At 37.4% G+C, this 25,413-nt stretch overlaps 5 protein-coding genes across 10 annotated transcripts in view; 2 read left to right on the plus strand and 3 right to left on the minus strand.

Annotated features, from left to right (window-relative positions):
* LOC111801515 (cyclic nucleotide-gated ion channel 2) lies at nucleotides 1-22,656 on the minus strand. Its single transcript, XM_023685539.1, has 9 exons — nucleotides 22,644-22,656; nucleotides 3,424-3,536; nucleotides 2,695-3,337; nucleotides 2,177-2,392; nucleotides 1,783-2,096; nucleotides 1,564-1,675; nucleotides 1,233-1,469; nucleotides 857-943; nucleotides 1-778 (listed from the first exon to the last, which is right to left on the minus strand). The coding sequence occupies exons 2-9, from the start codon at nucleotides 3,459-3,461 to the stop codon at nucleotides 293-295; spliced, it is 2,133 nt and encodes a 710-aa protein (XP_023541307.1). The 5' UTR covers nucleotides 3,462-3,536; nucleotides 22,644-22,656; the 3' UTR covers nucleotides 1-292.
* LOC111801534 lies at nucleotides 9,121-11,998 on the plus strand. The gene is made up of 6 exons (XM_023685558.1): nucleotides 9,121-9,455; nucleotides 9,655-9,804; nucleotides 9,908-10,166; nucleotides 10,240-10,458; nucleotides 11,334-11,476; nucleotides 11,565-11,998. The coding sequence occupies exons 1-6, from the start codon at nucleotides 9,174-9,176 to the stop codon at nucleotides 11,862-11,864; spliced, it is 1,353 nt and encodes a 450-aa protein (XP_023541326.1). The 5' UTR covers nucleotides 9,121-9,173; the 3' UTR covers nucleotides 11,865-11,998.
* On the plus strand, nucleotides 12,112-17,853 carry LOC111801497. Of its 3 annotated transcripts, none has more exons than XM_023685526.1 (2): nucleotides 12,112-12,198; nucleotides 15,554-17,853. In XM_023685526.1, the coding sequence occupies exon 2, from the start codon at nucleotides 15,572-15,574 to the stop codon at nucleotides 17,684-17,686; it is 2,115 nt and encodes a 704-aa protein (XP_023541294.1). In that variant the 5' UTR covers nucleotides 12,112-12,198; nucleotides 15,554-15,571; the 3' UTR covers nucleotides 17,687-17,853. The 3 variants fall into 3 exon arrangements, with proteins under 3 accessions (XP_023541294.1, XP_023541286.1, XP_023541278.1); XM_023685518.1 differs by lacking the exon at nucleotides 12,112-12,198 and adding an exon at nucleotides 14,338-14,557; XM_023685510.1 differs by lacking the exon at nucleotides 12,112-12,198 and adding an exon at nucleotides 15,244-15,291.
* LOC111801541 (membrane-anchored ubiquitin-fold protein 2-like) lies at nucleotides 18,100-21,285 on the minus strand. 4 transcript variants are annotated; one of them, XM_023685579.1, is made up of 4 exons: nucleotides 21,187-21,285; nucleotides 20,179-20,438; nucleotides 18,785-18,949; nucleotides 18,100-18,616 (listed from the first exon to the last, which is right to left on the minus strand). In XM_023685579.1, exons 2-4 carry the CDS (start codon nucleotides 20,309-20,311, stop codon nucleotides 18,558-18,560), a joined length of 357 nt encoding a protein of 118 aa, XP_023541347.1. In that variant the 5' UTR covers nucleotides 20,312-20,438; nucleotides 21,187-21,285; the 3' UTR covers nucleotides 18,100-18,557. The 4 variants fall into 4 exon arrangements, with proteins under 4 accessions (XP_023541347.1, XP_023541339.1, XP_023541360.1 ...); XM_023685571.1 differs by lacking the exon at nucleotides 21,187-21,285 and adding an exon at nucleotides 20,901-21,100; XM_023685592.1 differs by lacking the exon at nucleotides 21,187-21,285 and adding an exon at nucleotides 20,901-21,081 and having other exon boundaries at nucleotides 18,100-18,613.
* Nucleotides 22,557-25,413, minus strand: part of LOC111801524 (probable galacturonosyltransferase 14) — a 5,546-nt gene continuing 2,689 nt past the window's right edge. Inside the window, exons 5-7 of the mRNA XM_023685549.1 lie at nucleotides 24,303-24,889; nucleotides 23,543-23,845; nucleotides 22,557-23,431 (exon numbers count right to left, since the gene is read on the minus strand). Of these exons, the coding sequence (XP_023541317.1) occupies nucleotides 23,147-23,431; nucleotides 23,543-23,845; nucleotides 24,303-24,889 (1,175 nt within the window). The 3' untranslated portion in view covers nucleotides 22,557-23,146. The remainder of the gene's footprint in view (nucleotides 23,432-23,542; nucleotides 23,846-24,302; nucleotides 24,890-25,413) is intronic.

Here is a 25,413-nt window from a genome sequence, read left to right on the forward strand (position 1 = left end):
TTACTCAATCTAGACACGTTCTCTTACTAAAAACATTCTTAACAATACATTCATCTTCAACTCCACATCTTCGTTGAGAAACATGATCTGTCATGTCGGAGGAAGAGAGAGGGAAGAGACATGAAAGGGAGAAAGATGAACATATCTCACTCTTTACACTCAAATACATCCCATTTTCCAACTTCCAAGTCCATGTCTTTCCTTGGAGATTATAGATATCGAATAATATGAAAATGATATCAATGAATGACTTATGAAAGAATTCAAGAAGTGTAGGCAAGCTCATAGTTTACTATTCAAGATGGTCATGTGGCCTGAATGACATGAACATTGCAGCATACTGCAGAAGCCTACGTTCATTGCTTCCATTTTCCACCACAGTTATCACTGGACGTCTCATCCTCTTTCTGTAGCGACGCCAAGCAAATTGTATGTTCACAGCAGCCCATGTTCTCCAGTTGGAGGAGTAATATCTTGCAGTTCTCTTCAGTCGTTCGTTGGCAAATTTGTAGCGGAAGTGATCGGTTATGTACTTCAGATGGTCTGCTTTCAGGGCAAATACTTCTGTTGGTTCAATGCATACAAATGTAGCTGATGAAGCTGGAAGCCTCTCGAGAAATGGGCGCCGAAGACACCACGATAGCAGCTCGTCGCCCAGAAATCCTCCCGATTCTAGCAAACTTGTTGCTGTCATGCCCTTGCTCAGGCTTTGGTTACGTTTTACACGTCCACACACTATGAATAGCATTCTTGGAACAGGATCTCCTTCTCTGATAATCTGTTTTTATGGAAACATTGATATTAGTGTATCCTTGGTAAATAGCGGATCACCGACGAGTCGGGTTTGAACATGTACCTTTTCATCTTTGGAAAATACAAGTGGCTTGACTCGGTCGCAGATGTTGTCGAGAATCAGCTCATCCAGGTTTTGGAACAGCGGCACCTATGCATTTGGTAACAGTTGCATAAGGAAACAGAACCTTAATCACAAGTTTCCCTAGTCCAAAAGAGATCCTCTACCGAACGAAACATTCTTTATAAGGGTGTGAAAACCTCTCATTAGCAGACGTGTTTTTAAATCTTTTAGGAAAGCCCAAAAGGGGAAGACAAAAGAGGACAATATCTACTAGCGGTGGATTTGGGCCGTTAGACATAAGGAAACAGAACCTCAACCACAAGCCTTCCCTAATCCTAAAGAGATCCTCAAGAGAACAGCTATTCAAACTATTTACCTTTCTGATAAGATCAACACAAAGATGGCGTTTAATGTCTCTTCTAAGACCTTCAGGCAAATCATTGATCAGTTCCATCTCATCTTCTCCACCCATGGCTGCCCATCTCTGGTGTTCATAGTGTCGAACACGATGTCTCAAACGAGATGGCAATTGTCGTCTCCTCATCCACCACTCTAAATCTCGACATCTCAGCTGCATTTTTCGCCTCCTTGCCATGACGGCGTGCAAAAGAACCTTTTTCGCAAAAGGGAGACGAGGTTAAGGTCCACAGAAGAAGAATACTTTCAGCTACATGTGCACAACATATTGAACGAGCAAGCATGCTCACCTGGATGTTACCAATCAAAAGAGTAAAAAGCAGCAATCCACTGAGTACTGTGCAAATACTAAAACATACTTCTAGCCAATTACTCGTGGGCTCGAGATCATTGCCAAACGTGCTGCAACATTTAAACCATCATTATCAAGAAACATAGTGTAGAAAACTCTTCCCTTTTCTCCACAGGAACAGAACACAGAGTTTGAAAACTACTGCTCCTATACTTACCTAAGAGTCATTAAGCCCCAAAAGATGGGATAAAGAATTTTGACAGCAATGGAATTGCTAGAAATGACTGGAAGAGCCCACTTGTAGATGCCATAGGCGAATGGACCATTAACATCCAAGCATATGGGCTTCCTAAAGGCAGAAGTCGAATTACGACCACACGAATTTCCTATGGTTGTAGAAGATGAGAGAAACTGATAACACACCTCCTCTGAGCAAGACAGAGATAGGTTGCACTTGTTTCTCTCACAATGTTGCTGGATGCAAGAAGCAACTCGCTGTATTGCAAGAACATACCAGCAACCCCCAGCAACCTGTTAGCAGGAAAACCAGAAGCGCTTGCAAATTTCAGTTTAAAAGAGATGGCTGTGATGAATATACAAAGCAGGCTTACATGAGAGGCGATGAAATAGGCAATGAGATTGAGTCCAAAACCCCACCAAATGGTGCCAAAGATGTATCCAGTGACCTTTTGCATTCTTGTCATTAAAATAATGGAGTGGTAAACTTTTGGGAGGAATTGGAACAAGAACATTAACAAGATTACAGTCATTATAAGCTTGATTCTCTCTTCTCTGATTAGTTTTGGTAAAACCAACCAATAAACAATCTGCAATAAGAAGAGATAAGCAGAGACAACAAAAGAAACACTTCAATAATTGGATTTTGATCATACCATGTTTTGAAAAGTTAGAATAAAATATGAAAATCATTGATTTAGCTCACTAAAATTTGAGTTGCTAGTTCTTATTATGATCAAACTATTGTTTATTTGCAATGATTGAGATATATTTTAATTCATTCCCTATCAATAAGCGATTCTCCAAGTTAACTAACTACAAATTCCAATCAATGAACACTACCCATATCATCATTGGGCTCTATTTAAAATGATTAAAGAAGAAGGCAAACCTGAGGAACTGGGAGGATCACGAAGGCATCGAACCAGAAGCCTTTGAAGGAACGAACATAGTGGGAGGCGATATCACGAGCGTCCCAGACGAGTTTGCCGCAGCCAATGACCATGCTCTCCTTGGACACATAGGCGAGGCGGAACTGGAGCCAAACGTGCCACAAGTGCACGACATCGAGGAACGTGCGGAGAACAGTAACAACGGCGATTAATCCACCGTCCATGTACAGGCACGGCGACCCACCACGTCCGATGGAGAGCGCGTAGAAGTAGAGAGGATCGACGGCGAGGGCCATTCCACGGGCTAATAACAGAGCCCGGTTCCATCTTTGGACCCGCTTGGTTCTAGGGTCGAGAACACTGCCGAAGCGACCGGAACGATGTTGTGGGTCGGCGCGGCGAGGAGAGGTCTTTGTGGGTTGAATGGGGACGAGGGAAGAGCCGGCGGAGGCCTCCCATTCGGGCTGCTGGTGGGCATGGTCACAGCTGGTGGAATGGAAGGCCGGAACACCGACTTGGGTGCAGGCGTAGCACTCAACGGCGTTGGAGATGGGGTGTTCATCGGCAGCGGTGGTGGTGTTGTTAATGTTGTCGTGGGCATTGAGTGAAGGGGTGGTTCGCCTCAGGCAAAGCTCGCTCCACCTGCAAATTGGAAAGAAATGAAATGAGTAAAAGGGAAAAACAGAGGAGAAGAAATGATTAAAGGAGAAGTGAAAAAGATTACAGACATGGGAGAGGAGAAGGGGAAGCCAGGGAGAGAAGGCATGGGGAGAATGAAGGAACCAGAACCACCATGGGAGAGAGTGGAAGCAAATTCAGCAGAAGAAGAAGAAGTAGAAGATGAGGAATAATCACGTAAGGTAAGGGGAGGTGTTGCTGTGGTGGGGGCTTCACTTTTATGCTTCCGTATCTCCAATATTATTCTCAACACTTCAAATAATGTTGCCCTAAATTATTATTATTTTTTTTTAAAAAAACACTGAATTTTGTCTTCATTTTTAAAAAATATATATATATTATTTTAAAAACTATTATCCGAATTTTAAAGATATTATTTTTTAAGATAAAAGAATTATAACACCAAAAAAAAAATTATTTAAATAAAAATTTTATTTAGAGAAGTCAAAGGTTCAAAATTTATTCATAGAAATGAAATTTATTAAGATAAACATCGGTCAGTACGAACATGCAGTTGTCTACAGAGCTACATATACTCATTAGGAGGTTCTGTCCATAATATTCAAGGGTGCCCCTTCGCTCTCCTCCCCAATATTTGGCCCTTTCCCTTTTGATGGGCTGATATTATCTCCTAAGAAGGAAAATAAAAACAAAAAAAAAAAAAATTATTATTATTTTTTTATAATTATGAGAGAAAAATGAAAAAAGTTTCCAGTCGTGTATGGGTCCCTAAAGAACATGCACCACCAAAGCCTAGCCCCATCACCCCATGACTCCACAATTTCAAACCAATCTCCTTTCCAACTTTAACCCTTTTCTCTTTAGGTTCCTATCTTTAAATTTCGTGTGTCGTCTAAATTTGAATAGTTTTAGACTTATACGTTAGGTTTATTAAACCGAATTTACTAAATTTGTTATGTCCTTATAATGATCAAATTTAGACATGAATAAAATAATATTTGTTACTGTTCTTTAAAATGATAAAATATTATACATTTGGCCAGTATAAACAGAGACCAAACTTCTTCCTCTAGAGCTCTCGAATATTGAATTTTTAATGTATAATAAGCTAGAGATATATTTTTTTTTTACTTTATTATAATTAAATAATTTCCTTTTATTTTGGTTTGAAGGTATTAAATGAAGATGTTTGGTAAGATTTAAGATATGTATATGATAGAAAAGTAAGGGCACATATAACTATTATATATATAAAGTTGAATCAAGAGGTTATAACTGTAATCAGGAATAAAAGGAAAAATATTCAAAATATAAATATAAATAAATAAATAAAAGAAGATCTTGTCCTTATGCCTAACTGTAATAAAGTTGGAAGCCGAGGGGACCACTTGGGCAGTGGGGTTTTGTTTCTTTCATTGATTAATATATAATTGAGATTATTGAAAGGGAGTGTTTTTTNTAATGATTATAATTTTCATATTTTTACCTTTAATTTTAATTTTGTTATATTTTTACTTGGTTTCTATTTTCCCTCTTCACTTCAAGCTTTTATCTTTTTAATTTTTAATATTAATGCTTACTTTTTGTATTTGGTGTGAATTGTTGGTAATTAATTTAACTATTATGATGTAATTTTTTTAAATTAATTATAATAATGATGAAAAGTCAGTAATTATTAATTAATTAAAAAAATAGAAACGAGTAAAAATATAGCATTTTGAAATTAAAAAATCAAATGGAAACTAAATTTATAATTATGTATAAGAAAGCTAGAGACCAGATATTCAATAATAAATAATGTATTTTTTCGTAATAAAAAAAATATTTTTATATATCGAGAATGTATTCATGTGATTCAATATTTGAGAGAATCTAAATCTTCTCTCCTTCCTAATGGTCGGAATTTTTAATTTTTATTTTTTATAATAGCCAAATTGATTCGAGCAAAAACAAACTAGTTTGGTAAGATTTAAATTGAATTAATTTAGAGAGATCATACAATATATAATAGAAAAAATAAAATTCAAAATTTTAAAAGAAATTAAAATAAAAATATATTAATTTATCTATGACCTTTCATGTTTATAATAACATTAGACCAACATAACTCTCCACGATATTATGATATTGAACCCACCTAAATTAGGTGAACAAAGTACACGAACCTAGGATCATTCCCTAAATTAGGGTTATTTTTTACTATGCCTTCGAGGAGGGTTGGCACAACTAAGTTTAGGGCATGACTCTAATACCGTCTGATATTGAACCCACCTAAATTAGGTGAACAAAGTACATGAACCCAAGGTAATTCCCTAAATTAGGGTCATTTTTTACTATGCCTCCGAGGAGGGTTAGCACGACTAAGTTTAAGGCATGACTCTAATGCCGTCTGATATGAACCTAGGATCATTCCCTAAATTAGGGTCATCTTTTACTATGTCGTTTAGGGCATGACTCTGATACAATGTTAGACGAACAAGACTCTCCACAATGGTATGATATTGTCCACTTTGAGCATAAGCTCTCATGGCTTTGCTTTGGGCTTCCCAAAAGGCATCATACCAATGGACAGAGTATTGTTTGTATAAACCCATGATCATTCCCTAAATGCCGATGTAGAACTTCCATCATCCATCGTATAAATATTTAGACTAGATCGCATACTTATCCTATATCATATTACATTAGATTAAATTGTTATAAATAAAAGTTTAGAATCGGATAAAAACATATTTTTTAACTTTTAAGTTGGAACATTCGAGATTTGGACACGTCCACAACAAAACATTTGGGAGGGGATTAGGAGAAGGGGATTGATTAGATTTCTATGGGTTAAAGAAGGATGGGGGAGAAAGAGCATGATGATGATCTACAGGCACAAATAATTGTGCCACTCTCTCATTGTCACAACACGTGAAGATTCACATCACCAGCCTGCAGATGGGGCCATGGGTTCATGTTTGAGCAAAACGAAAATAAAGTCGATCAACAAGTTTTGAATCAATTTTGCTTCTGAAAATGGATTGAACGAAAAGGACGAACATTTTTTCACACGATCTTACCTCTCTCTCTCTCTATCTCGCTTGTTTGATTATGTGGTCATTAAATAATCCGTTCGTCCGTACTCCTAAACCAAACACATTCGTTTTTGGTTTCTTCTCTATGTCCTTGTCATCCAGAATTTTGGTTGCTATTAATTATCATCCTTCCATTATTCCTCCTTTCAATTCCCAAAAATTTAATTATTAATTACATAATTAATTACTAGGTACATGTCCTGGTTTCGTTGATAGATTTTTTTTTACCCAACCCAAAAGTTCGAGTTGGTTGGACTGGTGATACAACTCAACCCCAAAATTTTTACACTCAACCTAACTCAACCCGAAAATTTTAGAGTTGGGTCTGTTTTTTTTTTTTTTTAATTATTATTATTATTATTTTTTTTTAGGATGGGTAGGTTACCCATTTATTTTTTTAGAATCTTAGATTAAAAATTAGTTTTATTTATCTACCATTTATAATTATTTGAATATAATTTTAGGTAATATATTAAAAATTAGTTTTATTTATCCACAATTTATAATTATTTGGATATAATTTTAGATAAAATATATTAAAAATTCATAAACAAACACAAATCGATCTATAATTATTATATAATAGTTTTATTTATCCACCATTTATAATTATTTGGATATAATTTTAGATAAAATATATTAAAAACTCATAAACAAACACTAAACCAATCCATAATTATTCACACAACAAAAAAAAAATATATTAAATATTCATAAATAAACACAAATCAATCTATAATTATTCACATAAAAACAATCAAGGATAGTGGAGTATCACTCTGGCAAACCCATTAATAGAGAAAGATTCTTAATATATTTTATATATTTTTATTTGGCTCTGGTCAACTGGAAGGTTTTGCCCACAAACCCGAAACCGAACCGATTCAGTTTGGGTTCAGAAAAATGAACCAAATCCTACCAGAAATGTTAATTTGATCCAACCCAACCCTTATATTCGGGTTGGGTTGGTCTGGATTGTTAGGTTGTCGGGTTTAATGTACACCCCTAATAATTACTATTTTACTTGACAAGGAGGAACGAAGGAACATCTAAATGGTATCAGAACCAATTACCAGGCGATGTGTCTGTAAGGAAGCTGAGTCCTAAAAACGGGTGGACACGAGGTAGTGTGCCAACAAGGACATTGGGTCTTGAAAGAGTGTGGACCGAGGGAAGGAGTCTCACATCAATTGGAAAAGGAAACGAGTGCTAGCGAGAACGCTGGGCCCTCGATTGAAAAATATCTCTCTAGCTGAATGAGGCTAGAAAGGGTAAGTACAAAGAAGACAATTTGTGCTAGTGGTGGGCTTGGGCCGTTACAGTAATATACTAAAATGTGTGCACAAGAACTATCGAAAAGGGTTACGAGCATATCATATTGAAAAGTGGGCGACCAATATGTATTATTTGAGATGTATGGCCCATTTGGGTATGTTGTTGTGTTCCCTTTTCCTTTTTACTCATATTATCCATGGTTATTGTTTAGTGATTGCAAAGGGAAAAGCTTCCAAAATTTTGTAACTAAATTATATGGATGAAGACATATGGAAATACATAGGTCAAACAAAATGTGGTGGGACTATATGAATTTGCATTATATCATTATTGCACGAACTTTGAATTATATATATAATCATTGTGAATTCTCGCTCATGAAAAAATCCTTCTCCACTCCCTCTTTCATTTCTCGTTTAAACGGAAATTCTCCACATTTTTTGGAGTGGATTATCGTAGGTTAAATGTACATCTCTATGTAAAATCTTTCGATAAAAAATGAGCAACTATATACAACCTTTAGATTCACAGTGTGTTGTATAAATCACTCGTACATTAGCTAGAAAAGCATCATTTTTATTTACTTTGATATTTTCTTAATATATAAATATTTTTAATTATTTGGGTGGATTGATTAGCTGTCGTTCTTTGATAGAAAAAGATGTTTGAGGACATAACGGGATCACTGATAATACACAACCAAATATTGATTTGCCACCACGATTATATGAGTCACTGTCACTTAAGGTGTTAATACACTTTCAAATATGATATCATTTTTTAATGACGTGAAAAAGACTTCTAAACAATTCTCGAAAGACGACATTTTAAAATTATTAATTAGTAATTATATGATTGATAAATTTTGATTGGTTTTTCTTCTCCCTTTTCATGGAAATTTTTTCATAATTAAATCATAAAACTGAAAAAATAAATTAAAAAGTATCAAACTAAAATAAATAATCGGCTAATTAGTATATTAATAAATGCAATTCATTTTAAATAAAAAAGAAAGTGATTTACATAAATAAACGATAATAAAATAATCTAAAATGAATCAAAATAACGAAATTAAGGCTAGAGAAAACGATTAATAAAAATTAACAAAATAATAATATAACAGTAAATAATTATAAATATTTGGCTTCAATCCTCTTAAAATAAATATATATAAGGCCTAAAATGGGCCTAAACGGGCGGATTTGGATAGGGCCGGCCCAATACTCTGAATTCAGAAGCTGAAACTGGGCCTAAGCGGATTCTTCTGGTACGTTCCACATTATATTCTCCATCTAATTTTATACCATCCAGAATAAATATAAATTAAAATTAAAAATCCACGTAGGACAATCGAATGTCCATCCTCCACGTGTAAAAAGTTCAGCCTGGAGTTTGCCACTCAATCTGTCTCTTCTTCGATGAACAAACCTTCAATAAAGAAACTTCTATTCAGCGAACGAGTGATAGTAAACGAAAGAACGAGAGAAATGACAGCAGCAATAGCTGTTCCGTCCCCTAAATCCGCCATTTTAGCCAAAAATCCATTCTCTCGCAAAGACCCTGCCTCCAATTTTCTCGGCCGACCGCTTAAGGGTTTCGGTTTTCATCCAAAACCGAGGACGAAACATGATTCTCTAAGCCTAATCGTTGCTTCCGCCACTCCATCTAGCAGCAGCGACGCGAATGCCGGCGAAAGATTCTACTTCAATTTCACTGGTTTCCCTTTTCCCCTCGGCCCCTTTCTTAATCGTCGCACTATAAGAACTGAGGTAAACCTTAACCATTTCCCCTTTCTTCTATTTCTTATTATGGGCCTGTTTGATTCGATTGAATTTGTTGCAAATTTGTGCGTTCGATTTTAAATTTATTGATTACAGATGAACAGAACATATGGGCATGTGGGTATATGTTGTTTTGAATTTTCAGCTTTTGTGGATTTGGGTTTTTTAAATCGTTGTGTTCTTTTAGGCTGTAAAAGGTTGTATATGGCTTTTTGAGCAAGAACAAGCGCTGGGATTCAGTAGTGTCTCAACAAATATTAGGATGACTGTCATTAAACTCAAATCTGGAGGCTTATGGGTCCATGCTCCCATTGCTCCAACTAAGGAGTGTATTCAGGTTCTGTTTCTACTTCTACTCATTGAATAATTCATCTATGAAGAACAAATGATAATTGTAGGATTTATATTCCTTGTGTTCAAAAGTTTTCTTATCTTCACAGCTTCTGAATGAGTTGGAGGCTCCCGTAGAATACATTGTTTTACCAACGTTTGCTTATGAGCATAAGATTTTTGTTGGACCCTTTTCGAGGAAGTTTCCACGAGCCCAGATATGGGTGGCACCAAGGCAATGGAGTTGGCCATTGAACCTGCCATTGGAGTTCTTTGGAATTTTTGGAGCTAAAACATTGAAAGATGAGGATTTATCTGCTCCATGGGTTGATGAGATTGAGCAGAAGGTTTTGAGCTCACCAGAAGTTGGTAATAAGAACTGGTCATGTCCTGTTAAGTTGAGTTCCTTAGTTGCTAGTGAAAACTTGGTTGATTGTTGCAGGGATTGGACCGTATGTGGAGGTGGCTTTTTATCATAAGCGGTCGAGAACATTACTGGTAACAGATGCTGTAATCTTTGTCCCTCGACAACCACCTGAATGCATTAGCAAAGAATCCTTATTGGCATCAGCAAAGAATGGTTTGGCAGTAAAACTACTTAGTAAAGGAAAGGAAGTCCCTGAAGAGCCTGTTGTTGACAACATGATCAATCGTCAAAAAGGTTTGTTCATGTAACAACTTAAGTCCACCGCTACTGAATATTGTCCTCTTTGGCTTTTCCTTTGGGGCTTCCCCTCAAAGGTTTTAAAACACGTCTGCGAGAGAGAGGTTTCTACACCCTTACGAAGAATGTTTCGTTCTCATCTCCAACCGATGTGGGATCTTACAATCCACTCCCCTTTGGGGTCGAGCGTCCTTGCTGGCACACCGCCTCATGTCCACCCCCCTTCGAGGCTCATCCTTCTCGTTGGCACACGCCTGGTGTCTAGCTCTGATACTATTTGTAATGACCCTAAACACCGCTAGCAGATATTGTTCTCTTTAGGTTTTCCCTTCTAGGTTTCCCCTCGAGGTTTTAAAACGTGTCTGCTAGAGAGAGAGGGTTCCACACCCTTATAAAGAATGACTCGTTCTCCTCCTCAACCGATGTGGGATCTCACAATTCATCCCTCTTCAGGACCCAGCATCCTCGCAGACACTTGTTCCCTTCTCCAATTGATGTGAGACCCCCCAATCCACCCTCCTTCGATGCCCAACATCCTTACTAGCACACCGCCTCGTGTCCACCCCCTTCGGGGCTCAGCCTTCTCACTGGCACATCGCTCGATGTTTGACTCCGATACCATTTGTAACGACCCTAAACACCGCTAGTAGATATTATCCTCTTTGAGCTTTTTCTTCTGGGCTTTCTTTCAAGGTTTTAAAACGCTTCGGTTAGGGAGAGATTTTCACACTCTTATAAAAAATGCTTGTCCTCTTCCCCAACCGATGTGGGATCTTACAGTTCATATGCTTTCGACACCTCGAGATTAATTGCTTATTTTAGTGCTATTATGTTTGTTCAAAGAAACTGATGAATGGTGATTGTTGATGCAGGGTGGGAAAGAATGGTTCTTCAGATATTGTTTCTTGGGCCTTCAAATCTCTTGGAACCCAACGCTAGCTTTGCTCAAATGTCCCAGAAACTTATTGTTTCACCCATAGTAAAGACACTCGTCTTCAGCAAAGTTCCTGAAAAGGTAATAAACCAACATGTTGCATACAGAAGAATGACACAAGTTCTGTAAATCTAGACATTTTACTCTTATACATTGATTCTGCTATCAGGTAAGGGACTGGATCGATAGAATCGTCCGGGATTGGAAGTTCAAGAGAATCATCCCTGCTCACTTTGCAGCTCCAGTAAATGCAAGTAGGTCCGATTTCTTAACTGCGTTCGGATTTCTCGACGACCTACTGGGAGAGCGCTACATCAACCGTCCTTCACTGTCTCTTCTCTTTACATCACTCATGGGGAAGGCTGCCAGTTACTTTCCACCAGATGATATGAAGACCTTATCATCCCTTGACCAGTTTTTAGTATCAGTTGGCGCTGTTAAGAAGACGGTGTCGGGCCGTAAAAGGTAATCGACGAAAGACAATCTTCAAAGATACCAGATAAGTTTAGCACACTCATATATTTCAGTAATGTAGATTCACCAATCATTGTCCTTGTCTTTGACACTTGAATATAGAAGGTAATCTGATATCTGATTATGACATCTCCTGAAAGTAAATGCAGAAGAAAAGATATGCTGCATAATTCATAGTTGCATATTTTGCTCAGTTTATACTTTTGGAGGATTTTCTCGAAAACGCTCGGGAACGAACTAGAAGAACATAAGAAAGTTTGAATCGTTTGCTCAAAAAGATATTGCTATGCTTACAAGTTTGAACTTCTAACTTGCCTGTTAAGTCGAAGGTACGTGTCTTAGCCAGTTGAGCTATGTTTTGATATTCTTACTTCACTTAGAAAGTTGGCAAATTATTTGCTTTATATTGCTTTTTTCCAGGTAATCACTCTAAAGAATTGTGACGTTGATTTAAAAGATTATTTTAAGAAAGAACGAAATGAATGATTTTATTAGTAATTTAGAAGCTTTCCTTAGGGCCGAAGTCTAAATAGAGGAAACGTTTCAAGCAAGCAAGCAGAGAAAATAGATGGTCAACCTACCAACCATAGAAGATTTTGTCACAATCAATGTAGGTTATGTTATTAATTAATGACATTATTTTTACCATGAATGTAAATAAAATTTATAGATAGAAGAAAATTGAATGAGTCAATGTTGTTTCATCTTTCTTTATGCTAATTGACCAATCCAATCCCATTTGCTAGGGATGTAAAACAGCACGCAGATTCGATTCGGTCTTCGAGCTCATGGTTTTATAACACATCTGTTAAGAAGAGGTTTCCATGCTCTTATAAGAAATATTTTGACAGTTTTGTTATCCTCTCCAATTGATATGAGATCTTTCAATTCACTCCAACATCTTTGTTGGCACACTGCCTTGTGCTTGACCTTTGAGAGACGGTGTTCTCGTTCGCTGATACACCGCCAAATGCCTAGTTATGATACCACTGTAATTGCTAAGGGTCGTCATTAGCAGATATTATCTGCTTTTTTCCTTGACCTTACAGTTTTATAACACATTTGCTAGGGAAAGGTTACCACACTTTGGTTTGTTCTCCTCTCCAACTAATGAGGAGATCTCTCAATCTACCCTCATTGGGGGACAACGTCCTCGCTTACACACCGTCCAGTGTTGGGTTCTTATACCACTGTAACTATTCAAGACTATCGGTAGTAGATATTGTCCGCTTTAGTCCTTGGCCTCGTAGTTTTAAAATGAAGAGATTTTCAAACCTACGTTATTCATAAGTAGATATCAGTAGTTAAAATTAGACATTAAATTGGAAGACATGGTGGGAGTAGAGGGTATCCAAGGTGCATCCCAACTGATATCCATTTGTCTTTTTTCTTCCATCTTTTGTGCCACTTTTGCCCATAACTTTTATGTCCCCATAACTTTTTACCAATACAATCATAGGTTTCAACGCTTCTTTTTTAAACACAACATTCAAAAATAAGTCTACAAAACAATTCAACTAATCAAAAAAATTTAATTTTTAATTCAAATCACTTTCTTTTCAATAATTCCCAATTAAAACAATGCTTTAAAAATTAAAAAAAAANAAAAAAAAAAAAAAAAAAAAAAAAAAAAAAAAAAAAAAAAAAAAATCCTCATCTTGTGGAGGGTGGGAAACAGACCCAACAATGGAATTGGGAAAATCTCACTCAACCAATTTCATGTTCCAAATATGAGATATCTTAATATATATATATCTTCTCATAATCATAAAGCTATGGGACACCTAAGTTGTCTCCCCCTTCCCCCATTATTATTATTAGATCTATACCAAAATCTAAAACATTTTACCTTATTATTATTATTTACTTGGATGTTGAAAGTAACCGGTCAAAGCTTAGGTATATAAAGAATGGCTTTTTGGTCCCTTTTGTCCACTCGTTCATGTTGAAAACACGGGTTAGATGCTTGTAAGGGATAGGCACACATTCCGGCCACTTTCTCTTAGTATGAATTGTTGAATGATAGCTGTTGAAAAAGGCATATGAGTACCATAATTTGAATTCATTCTCTTATAAAGCATTGTCTTATGCTACAAAGTGAATGTGTTAAGATTTGTATGAAAAAGGGAGTAAATCCCATTTATGGAAATCAAATTGTCAACAAAACCCTTTTTATTAAATACCATTCTCTTCGTAATGCGTGTGTTAGCTTTCATTATTTTCCACGAAAGTTGTGGGTTCCGATGCAAAAATGTCCAATCAATTGCATATTGTTATTGAGAGAAAGTTCCTTTTTTTCTCCCCACTGCAACCGCTCGCTTTGTAGGACCAGCGTTGTTTCTCTTATTTTGGTGTTAAGAATCTCTGTAACCAACGCGGACAGGAAAAAGAAAACGCAACCGAACGGGGAAGAGATATATAACAGTTGCTTGCACGACCGCTAAAGGGAATCGAAACCGACATTTTTGGTGCTCATAAACATATAATGCTATACAAAACACACGATCGTCTCTAAAACACTGGACCCTTTTTTTCTCTCCCTATTTCCTTCCGCCTTCACCGCCCTACTGGGTTCATTCATTTTTCCTTGCTCTTTCCTTTTTCCTTGATCTCTGGTCATTGCAACACAGGGGGCTGAACATTTTCTTGCCCAACAACCAAAACCCACATCCTTGTTTTTTTTATTCGGTAAGGCTATAAGGAATCTTTTCGCTTCATCTCTGAAATGGGGTTCTGTTCTTCGTTCTTCGTTCTTCTTTTCCTGTTTGGTTTGTAAATCCACGTTGTTTATGCTCCTCTAGGGGCCTGTTTAATTGCTATCTCTTGTGTTCGTCATGTTTTACAATGTTGATTTCTGCGATGATTGATTAAGTGACTTGTCTCTCATCTGATATGGGTTGTGCTCTGTTTTCTTATTTTGTTAGCTTTTCTTGGTCTCCTTTCTTTGTTCTTCTCCTTTCTTTGTTAGATGTTTTAGCCTGCGTGCGAGTTTGTCAGCTTCCAGCATTCCCTGTTCACACTCTTGGCAGGATTGCAGGGACAACCTTTGTCTTCTTGCTTATGATTCCACACGGACTTTTGTATTTATGTGTTCTAATAATTGTGTTTCATGCTCTATTGAGCCAGCAGATGGTGAACCAACTGTTTTTTTGTTTAGAAAGTTCAGTTTCATCTATGTTCATGTGGATTCATTTTTCCCTTGGATGTAAATTATTGCATTTTGATCTTGTTTTGTTTTCTTTCCATATATGTTTTTAATGTCATAAAGGGATGATAAGAATGTTTGATTAATCTAACGTTTCCATTTTGTTTTCTAACCTTTGTCTTGGAAGAAACGCATGAGAATAAAAATCTTAAATGAGAGAAGGCTATGGATGTGTCTTGAAGTTCTATTGCCTCTCAAATTCATCCCTCGAGTTAAGGTGCATTTTGTTGGATGATCGTACTCGCTAGTCGGTGCTTTGTATAGCGTTTTTCGCCCCCTCTTCTCACTTTTTATATGTACTGATATCATTTTTCTTGATCATATGATACTATGTCTGTGTGTTGGGATCTACTGCTAGTTTCTTTATTGCTTTCTTCAAACTGAGATTTTCGTGGGATTGTTTTGAACCATTGCAGTTTATTCATAAGATCTTGGTTGGTTTCTCTTGTTTTATTGGTGTGCTAATTGTTTTTGTTCAGGTGTTGTGTGAAATTCTGATGGCCGATCAGCAGGGTGATGTGCAAATGACTACGACTGCGGGTACTAGTTCGAGAAGAAGCTCTACGGGATGGATAAGTTCTTCAAATAGCGGAGAAAAATTTGTGCCTCATTATCGAAGAATATCTACTGGTTCCTGTCATGATTTCTGCAAATATGGGAAAAACCATACTTTTGAAACCAAGTCGAGACGACCAATGGCTATGACAAGAAAATCACTGGACGGTGGACGTTCGGAGGATAGTGTGGTACTTCGTGAGAGAAAGAAAACAGGTGGAGGTTCGGTAGATGGTGTGGTGATTCCTGAGAGAAAGAAAACGATTATGACTGAAAGGTCGAAGCATATGACAAGAAAATCACTGGATGATGGAAGTTCGGTTGACAGTATGGTACTCCCTGAGAGAAAGAAAACAACTTCACCTCGAATGTCGAAAAATGTGGCAAGAAAATCACTCGATGGTGTGGTACTTCTTGAGAGAAAGAAAACAACTTCAACTCGAATGTCGAAAAATGTGGCAAGAATATCACTCGATGGTGGAAGTTCGGTAGATGGTGTGGTACTTCTTGAGAGAAAGAAAACAGCTTCACCTCGAATGTCGAAAAATGTGGCAAGAAGTTCGATAGATGGTGTGGTACTTCTTGAGAGAAAGAAAACAATTTCAACTCGAATGTTGAAAAATGTGGCAAGGATATCACTTGATAGTGGAAGTTCGATTAGAACGATACTTCCCGAGAGAAAGAAAACAGCTTCAACTCGGATGAAGGCTGAACTTTCATCAACTTCCAGAATGTCTGGAGCTAATGTGACCACCTTGACAAGGCCTAGTCCAGTGCAGAGAGAAGTCTCAAATGGAAGGAAGAAAAAACTGTTGTCAAGTCCAACGCAGAGAGAAGTCCTGAATGAAAGAAAGAAGAAATTGTTGGCTGAGCCGAAAGCCTTAGCCAAGTCGAGATCACATACTGCAAACACGCTGAACAACTCGAAGCCTGAAACGTCTACAGCTACTAGAAATCCAGAAGACTCTGCAGTTCTTGCAAAAACCAAGGAGAGAAAGTTACCTGAAAAGTCTGAAAATTTTGTGAAATTGAGGTCTATCAAAGTAAATCCATTGAGATCTGCAGTGTCTACGGACGGTTCGCGAAGAACAAATGGTTCGAAAATGGTAAAAAATCTTGGGACTTCCAAAGTAGCTGCAAAGAAAGTGGTGGCAACCTCAACAGGTTCATTTTCCTCAAATTCTATCTATGGAAATGCAAACTTAACTGCAAGAAAGCGTGTTAACTTGAAAGGCAGTCCACATAAAACTCATAACAAGAACAAACTATCTGACCATCAACAAGTCCAGGGTGAAGAGGTTCGAGGAGAAACGTTCCAGAGTGAAGAGGTCCAAGGAGAAACCTTCCGGAGTGTAGAGGTCCAAGAGAAGACCTTGTATGTCATCAAGGTAGAAAATGAGGAGATGCCTCATGAACCTGATGGTCAAAATGAAACTTTTGATAACGTGGAACCATTGCCATCGTCACCGCCTAATTCGCTATCACCGCCATCAGCTCAGTATATTTTGGCTAAGGTAAAAGATCAAGATGTATCTGAATACACAGAGAGTGAAACAGAGAATGACTCTTTCTCTGAAAGCAATGAATATGGCAGCATGGAAACAGATAATGTTTCAAGTGAAGAAGGTGGTCAAAATGCAAGATACCAAAATCCTCGGATGTTGCATAATAAAGAAGAGGATCCTCAATCTACAAAACTAAGTTTCAGGAGAGGGAAAATCATTGACATCCCTTCCAAGAGTAACAGTCCGAGGAGGCTTAAATTTAGGCGTGGAAGGCTGTTGGGGGAGAGCCAAAGGGATGCAGAAGGCCTAAGGAAGAACTTCAAGATGGGAACAGAAGTCGACGGCGACACAGCAACTGCTCAAGAAATAGTTGTTCTGAGGCACCAAGATGTGCAGCAGAGGAGAAAAGACGCACAGGGACTGTTTAACAATGTCATTGAAGAAACCGCAAGTAAACTCGTCGAAACACGAAAGAGCAAGGTTAAGGCCTTGGTTGGTGCATTTGAAACAGTGATCTCCCTGCAAGATGGAAGACTTTCTCCTGAGTATTGACACTTGACTTAAGAATCTCTAATTGTCTGCGTAGAGTGAATGAGGTATGGACTTGGTGCGCTAACGCTGCAGAATAGGTATAGATTTCTCTTTTTAATGATAGGAAGATTGTTCTGTACACAGTTAGATAGGAAGTATTGTTTTAGGAAGATTATTCTGCTCCCTAATCCCCAATCCTTCTACTCAACTGATATAGATTCATCTTTTAATGACAGGAAGATTTTTCTGTACAAAACTAGCAATTCACTAATGAAAAATATAAACGAAAATCGTTAAGGTTGCTTTCTTTGTCGAGTTCTTGTTGAAGAAAGTTTACTAGAACTGTTCTGAACTTTGGAAGGGTTGACGAACAAGATCAAGATCAAGATCATCATGTTTGAATACAGATTCATTTCATAGGTAATAAAAGCATATTGGAAAGAAAATGAAAGAAATATTATCATTTAGTTTGGGAAGGAAGGAGGAAAGTGTCATGAAGTTGGGGGTAACTGCAACTTCAGGTATATAAAGCTTTCTCCACAAACATTTGAGATAGCAGAAAATCAATCTAAACAACAATGAAGCTAACAATGGATGTTGAAAAGGCTAACAATCCTTCATAATAGATCATCATCTAGATATTCAACTGCCATGGGTTGATCTACAACACTACTGGCTCGTGTCGATAAATTATCCATCTTCTTCGCGTTCTTCGCTACCTCTGTCTGTTTCTTTTTTCTTTTACTACTGTGGAAACAATAATAAAAGCTCCAGAATAAGCTTCTTCAACTGATTCCAAGCTGTTATTGGCATCAGAACTTTTAAAAGGAAAATTTGCTATTTTTATGCACTCAAAAATGGCGTCGTCGTCGAGAACTTCCACGAGTTCCGTTTATAGTATGGCACAAACACACTTGTTTTGTGGTGATTGGTCTCCAGCTTTCTTTTCTGCTAAAGCAAACAACACAACTTTCATCAACAATCCCATTCAACCCTAAAGTTTCAATTGGCTCAATATCAAAGAACAGCCGCAAGATGTTCATATACTCTTCTTAGCCTAATGCGATGTTTCATTCGAATTTCCTAATGATATTGAACTTTTTAAAGAACAGATAATACCTTTCTCCAAGCTTGGTGGTTGGATAACAACATGCATGGTTGTAACACTGCCAGGAATGTCATATAATGGGCTTCTGCAATCATTAAGTGTTCTGTTGTTCTCTAAGATTCTTCCGGCACTTATTATCTTCACATCCTTTACTGTTCTTGGACCATTCTCCTTTTCTGCTCAAACAAATAATCACAATTACTTGTAGTGCTTATCAGAAGAAACTTACATTCACAATAGGATGGTAACAAAGAAAAAAAAAACATTTTAAGATCTAGCCAGTGTTAAATGCAACAGACATATCATCCTGTGCTTGCCATTGCTTAATATCAAAGTTATCATTAATCTAGGATCCGGTGACAGTATTTCGGCAAGACAAGGCGGATGAGTCAAAATCCGACAGATATATGCTTCTGGATAATGATATTACAAGATTCACTTCCACAGGAAAGAACAATGAAGATCAAAGAAGAGATGCAAGAAACTGTGTTCTTTACCGTTATTAATTGAACTCAAACTTAATTTCAACTAAAAACTAAGTGCAAGCGAAAGAGTTGTGGTATATACGTCAATGAAAGATTCAAGCCATAGCACAAGACACCTAATCAATCAGGGTTCAAGATGCATAGACAAAGTTATCCTTAAACTTCCGTGTTTGGTGGAGAAGCGAACAAAGGTACGCTCGCTTCCTGTCTTGTTCTTTGCGGCGAACTGGGATCGCTCGCCAGCTAGGTCAGATTGGAGAAACCTTTTATGAGAACATATGACCCTTATTCGGCGACAAGGGGCGGAAGAACCTCTCGATCTACTTACAGCGATAGGACAAAGACATGAAGGCATTGATGCCAGAAGGGCTAGAAAGGCTTCCCTAATCTAGTTCACACCCAAAAATTTCCATAACACGTAATTTGGGAATGAATGATGCCAGAAATATATTACAACTAGTGATAAGATGAAGAAGGAAAGAAACCAGTAGATCCAAGGTAAATGAAAAACAAAGGGCGTTCTTCAGTTAAGAACATGATCAGACCAAACCAGACAAAGAATCAGACATTCTTTAATATATACATTCATTCAAAGAGCCATAGAATCTAATAAATAACTTCAAAATGATTGTAAAGATCCAGCATATGAAGAATGCCATGAGTTTTTATGCACCACTGAACTTCCATTAACGGGGTGTTAAGTTTCTCTTCACAAATGGCAGCAGCAAGAATGAAGAAAGTGCAGAGTCTACATCAGATCTGAGCTTTGCGTGTGTCATGTTTGTTCTTAAGATTAACAGATGCCAACATGCTGATAATGTTTAAACTTAATACTTCAATTACGAACAAAGTAACAAAATCAGTGAAGCATAGGAATTCAAATAAAATCAAACACAGAAAGATGTTTAAATTTAACACACCTCTTGGCCATTGTGCAAGAACGCTTTCTTTCAAGGTTGCGATGCTTGTAGCAGCAGGGAAGGTTTTGGGGCCAATATCCGATCCATCGTTCAATCGAAACTTGATCTCTAATTGATCTCCCACTCCAGCCATATCGAAACGTCTTCAATCAATCACAGACAAATTGGATTTCCTAAGGAAGGAAGCAAAATCCCACACGAGTAATCGAATGCGGTTAATTAGCAGAGAATTTTTCGCTCAGATTATGATGAGGGCCATTCTGCAAAAATCGAGAAACCCAGAAAACGGAAGTTAATTTCATTGTAAGTTGCAAATCAAAAAAGAAGATGCGGCAATCGGAAGCATAAAGGCAACTGCATATGAAAACGAAATCCGCTTTGGATTTCAATTTCATTTCGGGAAAAGAAAAAATAGCGACAAAAGCAATCAATCAGTTGCGTATTCCAAAAGACTAGATGTAATCGCACAGATAAATTCACTCAAAGAATCGATTAATATTCGCAAGAAGCATGAAGAAAAGAATTACGAACACTGTAAAACTAGAAGAGAAAGAATTGAGACGGGTAAGGTTGTGTGATTCAAACACTGATTTCAAGAGATGGGAAATTTCAGAATCGCAAAACGAAATGGATCCTGGAACAAGTAACCGAGAAGGCAATAGAAAAATCAACAGAAACCCAAAAGAAATCGAACAGAAAAAGAGCGATAGAAATCGATTAACCTTAACCGGTATGAAGTTGGGTGAGAAATTGATTGGAAGTGAAGAAAAAGGCGACGGTGTTGGAATAATGACACAAAATCCAGCTGAAGAGATGAAAGAAGAACTCAGAGACGAGGGCTCCTCCAGAGTTTTGAAAGTCATATAAATCTGGGGTCAATGACTCCATTCTTAAAAGTGATTTCTTGGTATTCCCAAAATTAAAATCGTAATATTTACGCGTATTTTAAACAGCTTCGAGGGAGTAGAAAAGGCCAGAATTGTTAGAAAAATATGCATGACCCATTACCTTAAACAATGCAAGATTTTGACTTTGCTCCTAAATAAATGTCATAAACTCACAATCACAAACCCAAATCATTCATCGTGTCGGTAATAAAAGAATCACATTCAGTGATGGATGATGCCAGAAGGAGAGAGGAATTTCAGACATGAAAAAAGTGGATGTGAACCAGATATTCTAATTTTATTCACTGTTCCAAGAACTTTTTTTTTTCTTTCTAAATGATAGAATATACACGTGGCATACAGATATTTGACATTAACATCAACATTAACAAGGATGGATGCTTTGCATATTGTTTATTATTTGATACATGTTGGAGATGACAAGTTGCTTTGACGATTAGTTTAGGAGCCTTTTAGATTCCTCCGCTACTACGCCTTGGAAGGATCAATCAATGCCTTCTTAAATGCCATTAAACCATACTTACCCACTCAAATTCATTCTTTAATTTACATCAAGATAATTGAAGAACATAAAAAGATGTCAACCAGGTGGAGAGAGAGGAGAATGGAATTTCGTGTGTACAGGTGAAATCTAGAGATCTACTTTAACGGTCCAAACCCACCGCTAGTAAATATTGTTCTTTTGAGCTTTCCCTTTAACAGGGTGGAGACAGTAGAATTTCGTGTGTAGAGGTGAAATCTAGAGATCTATTTTAACGGTCCAAGGTGAAATCTAGAGATCTACTGTAACGGTCCAAGCCCACCGCTACTAGATATTGTCCTTTTGGGTTTTCCCTTTCAAGCTGGCCCAAGCCCACCGCGCGAGTAGATATTGTCCTTTTGGGTTTTCCATTTCAGGCTGGCCCAAGCCCATCGCGCGAGTAGATATTGTCCTTTTGGGTTTTCCATTTCAGGCTTCTCCTCACTCTTACAAAAGGGTATTACCTTCTCTGCTCTCTGGACCCCTACTAACGTTGCTCGAGTGAGAAAGCATGAAGAGCGAATGTGTGCTGTATTTTGGACAACAGGTCCAACGAATCATTGCAATTCTTGATCTTCATCAATGAAGTCTGAGTAATCACTGTACCTAAGAAATTTCACACGGTCTAGATAACCATGTCCATCAACTAGTTGATAACGATAACAATGAATGATTTAAAATGATTAGCACCTGATATTTGAACAATTTGGAAAGGAAAAGGGAAGGAGGAAAGAAAAAGGTGATGGTTTTGAGTGGCATAAAGGGTTGGTGGGTTTCTTGTCATCACCAACTTAGGAAGTTGTATGATAAGCATCTTAATGTGAATGGTTTAACCTTATCTTGAAGTGTGCTGTCTGAGGCATCTAAAACCAACTAATGGAGATTCGAATAACTCTGTTTAAAGCTTTACAGAACAAAAGTATTAACTCAACCAATTAAGAGTATCCAAATTATGATAACTGAATGGAAAGAATTTTCTTCACATTTTAAAATGTATTCTCGTACAGAACGAATCTTAATATAGCATTTATCATCTAAGAAGAAGAAGAAGAAGAGTTCTTCAATCCAATGAACCAATAGCCGATCAATCTCCCAGACCTTGTCCTCAACAAGTCATCATATGTTGTCAATACAGAGCAGAAAATTTAGTAATACTATGAAAAATAAAAGATGATGGGCAGACCATTATTGTTTGTGACCAAGCATATGGAGAAGCACTCACCGAGTAACCTGTTCTAGCCTCGTTTGCGCCTCGATAGATAACAGCTACGTCGACAATGAGTAAATGTGTATTCTGCTATATTTTCCAAAATATACTCTTGAGAACTGTGGAGATATCCCTGCATGAAGAACTAATAATACCAGACTCCTCAGGAACTAAGACCAAATGAATTGCTACGTTACACGTTAATGCACGTGCGCCTCATTGTCTACTTCCATCATCATGTATGTAAAGCTCCAAATTTCTTAAGCCGAGTGGTAACGTTCCAAACTAACATGGGTATGTTCGTTTTGGCATCGTCTCTCTACCCTTCGTGAGTTATGACTCTAGAATGTGGCAGTTCCTGATGAAGTCATTGGAATAGTTGACATACTTGGTCCAAAATGGCCGGAGATGTTCAAAGCCAATCTGCAGCCATGGTTTAGACTGGCCATTATAGTGAATGACTGCAGCTTTCTTCACATTCTCAATGTTTGTTTTGTTCTGATAGCCCAAGCCAAGCATGTGCCATGAGGGCTCAATTGGATGAATGTGACCTCTAAATGCAATCAAAGCCGGTGGTAGTGTACCCAGCCTCCACAGTGTCAGGTTTGACTTTAGATTCTGCCACAAAAAAGAAGTCAATGATCCAAGAACATTGCATAATCGCATCTCGAGTGACAAGGGACAATCATGCAATCAGCAAATAGAATAAAAAATGGATTTGTACCATACCTCTCTCAGCCACCAGTGGTACGTTTCTGTTATATTCGACTTTCTCCAGGCACGAAGATCAAATATGTTCATGCCATATGCCCAAGGGCATTCATTAGGATCTAAATGCGTTGCTACCAAGGGATGGGAAAAATTGAAGTAGATCTTGAATCGCTTTGACATGACCCACTCATCATCACCTTTACAAGTTTCAACAGCTCCATTAACCTTTCCCTCGAGGTCAACATCCCAAAGTCGAGACAGATCACGTTGAATTACAACATCATCATCTAAAAAGACCACCTTGTCCAGTTTGGGGAAGAGCTGTTCAATGCATGTATTCAGAATACTTATACAGGAAAACAGAGATTTGTACAACAAAGCCTTGAAGAAACAATTATGAAGAATAATTCTCAATCTGATGTGCAGTAACAAAGGACAGAGGAACAATTTAGGAGCAGAGAAGATTACCAAATTGTATAAGTTCATGCATAATCCAAAAAATCAAGAATAGAATAACTACTTGCTAGATATTCATATAAAACCATGTTTCTTTCCAAGTAGACTTGATCTAGTAAAATGGAACCTACAAAAAAACACTAATGTTTCAATCCAGCTCGAGGTTCATGATAATCCGAGACATGAAAGTTTTCACTTACAATTTCATTTCATGTATAAAATTAGTTTGTCAGCTCAAGACCAAAATGGGTGGGGGGAGGAAATGATAGCATTTATAACTTGTTTCCTTGAGTTGTATATTTCATAAATGCATCCAAATTACCTGAGGTATGTACATGCGGAGATGGTTAAGTAAGGATATGTATTTGGGACTTCGAACTAGCAATTTTGAGGCAAATATTCGAGGAGTTGTATCAGTGTGGTTGGCCCCTGAAACATGGTTGCCATGGTAGTAATTTCTGATTCCTTCCTGGTTCTCCACAGCTTCAAGCACTGGAACGTTTTCCCTCGTTAAGTAGTCAAAGTGGTGAGTACCCTTCACTTCAATAGTAGCCGGGTAGACTGGGTGCAAAGCAAACCAGGAGTGCATCCCTGCATAAGTTTTCTTGTCGGTGATGACATGGAAAACTATCTTTTCAGGATTGAGAGATGACTGCACAGCAGAGCTGACAACAACTGAAGCTGCCAAAATGTTATCAGTTGACAGAACGAAGTGTTGGTACGTGTTATCAGAGAGCAACGGAAGCAGCTCTGGAGGAGGAAGTTGGTTGCGAGCATGAACATTTGACGAGTATTCATCAGTTAAACGCAGAGATAAACAATGAATGCCTTTAGGAATGGAACTAGCTGCAAAATGTTTGTTCATTAGCTCTGAAAACTTAGACTCTCTGATTTCCTTCTCAAATTTATNAAAAAAAAAAAAAAAAAAAAAAAAAAAAAAAAAAAAAAAAACACTGATGAGAATATTAGACTGTTAATAAGTGACTTCTCTGACTAAAGTACAATAAATTTTATGAAAAGCCCAGATTTCAATTTGCTTTACAATTACAAAGTTCCAAATCCCATCATTTTCTTAACCAGTGACACTGAAGTTCCAAATCATATTAAAGGAAACAGGGAGAGAGAAGAGATAAATCTAAAATGGTAAAACAGACATTTTCACATTATTATAGATTCAATCACGTGAATCGTTCTTCTTTCTTTTTCCTTGAGAGGGTCAGAGCTTGAATCCACAATGATCGAACGGGCCTTTAAAAGAGCGGTGGTAGATCCATTGATGTGAATCATTTTTTCTCTCTTATTTCTCTTGCCTTGAGAGAGTTGGAACAACATCTCCAATCATCGTAGTTAATCTCTTTGGAATTACTTATAAAATTGAATATTGATCTTGCAAAAGGTTCTATCTTAGGAATAAATGTGGATTCAAATAAATT

The sequence above is a fragment of the Cucurbita pepo genome, chromosome LG01, assembly GCF_002806865.2.
Source record: "Cucurbita pepo subsp. pepo cultivar mu-cu-16 chromosome LG01, ASM280686v2, whole genome shotgun sequence".
Taxonomy (NCBI): domain Eukaryota; kingdom Viridiplantae; phylum Streptophyta; class Magnoliopsida; order Cucurbitales; family Cucurbitaceae; genus Cucurbita; species Cucurbita pepo.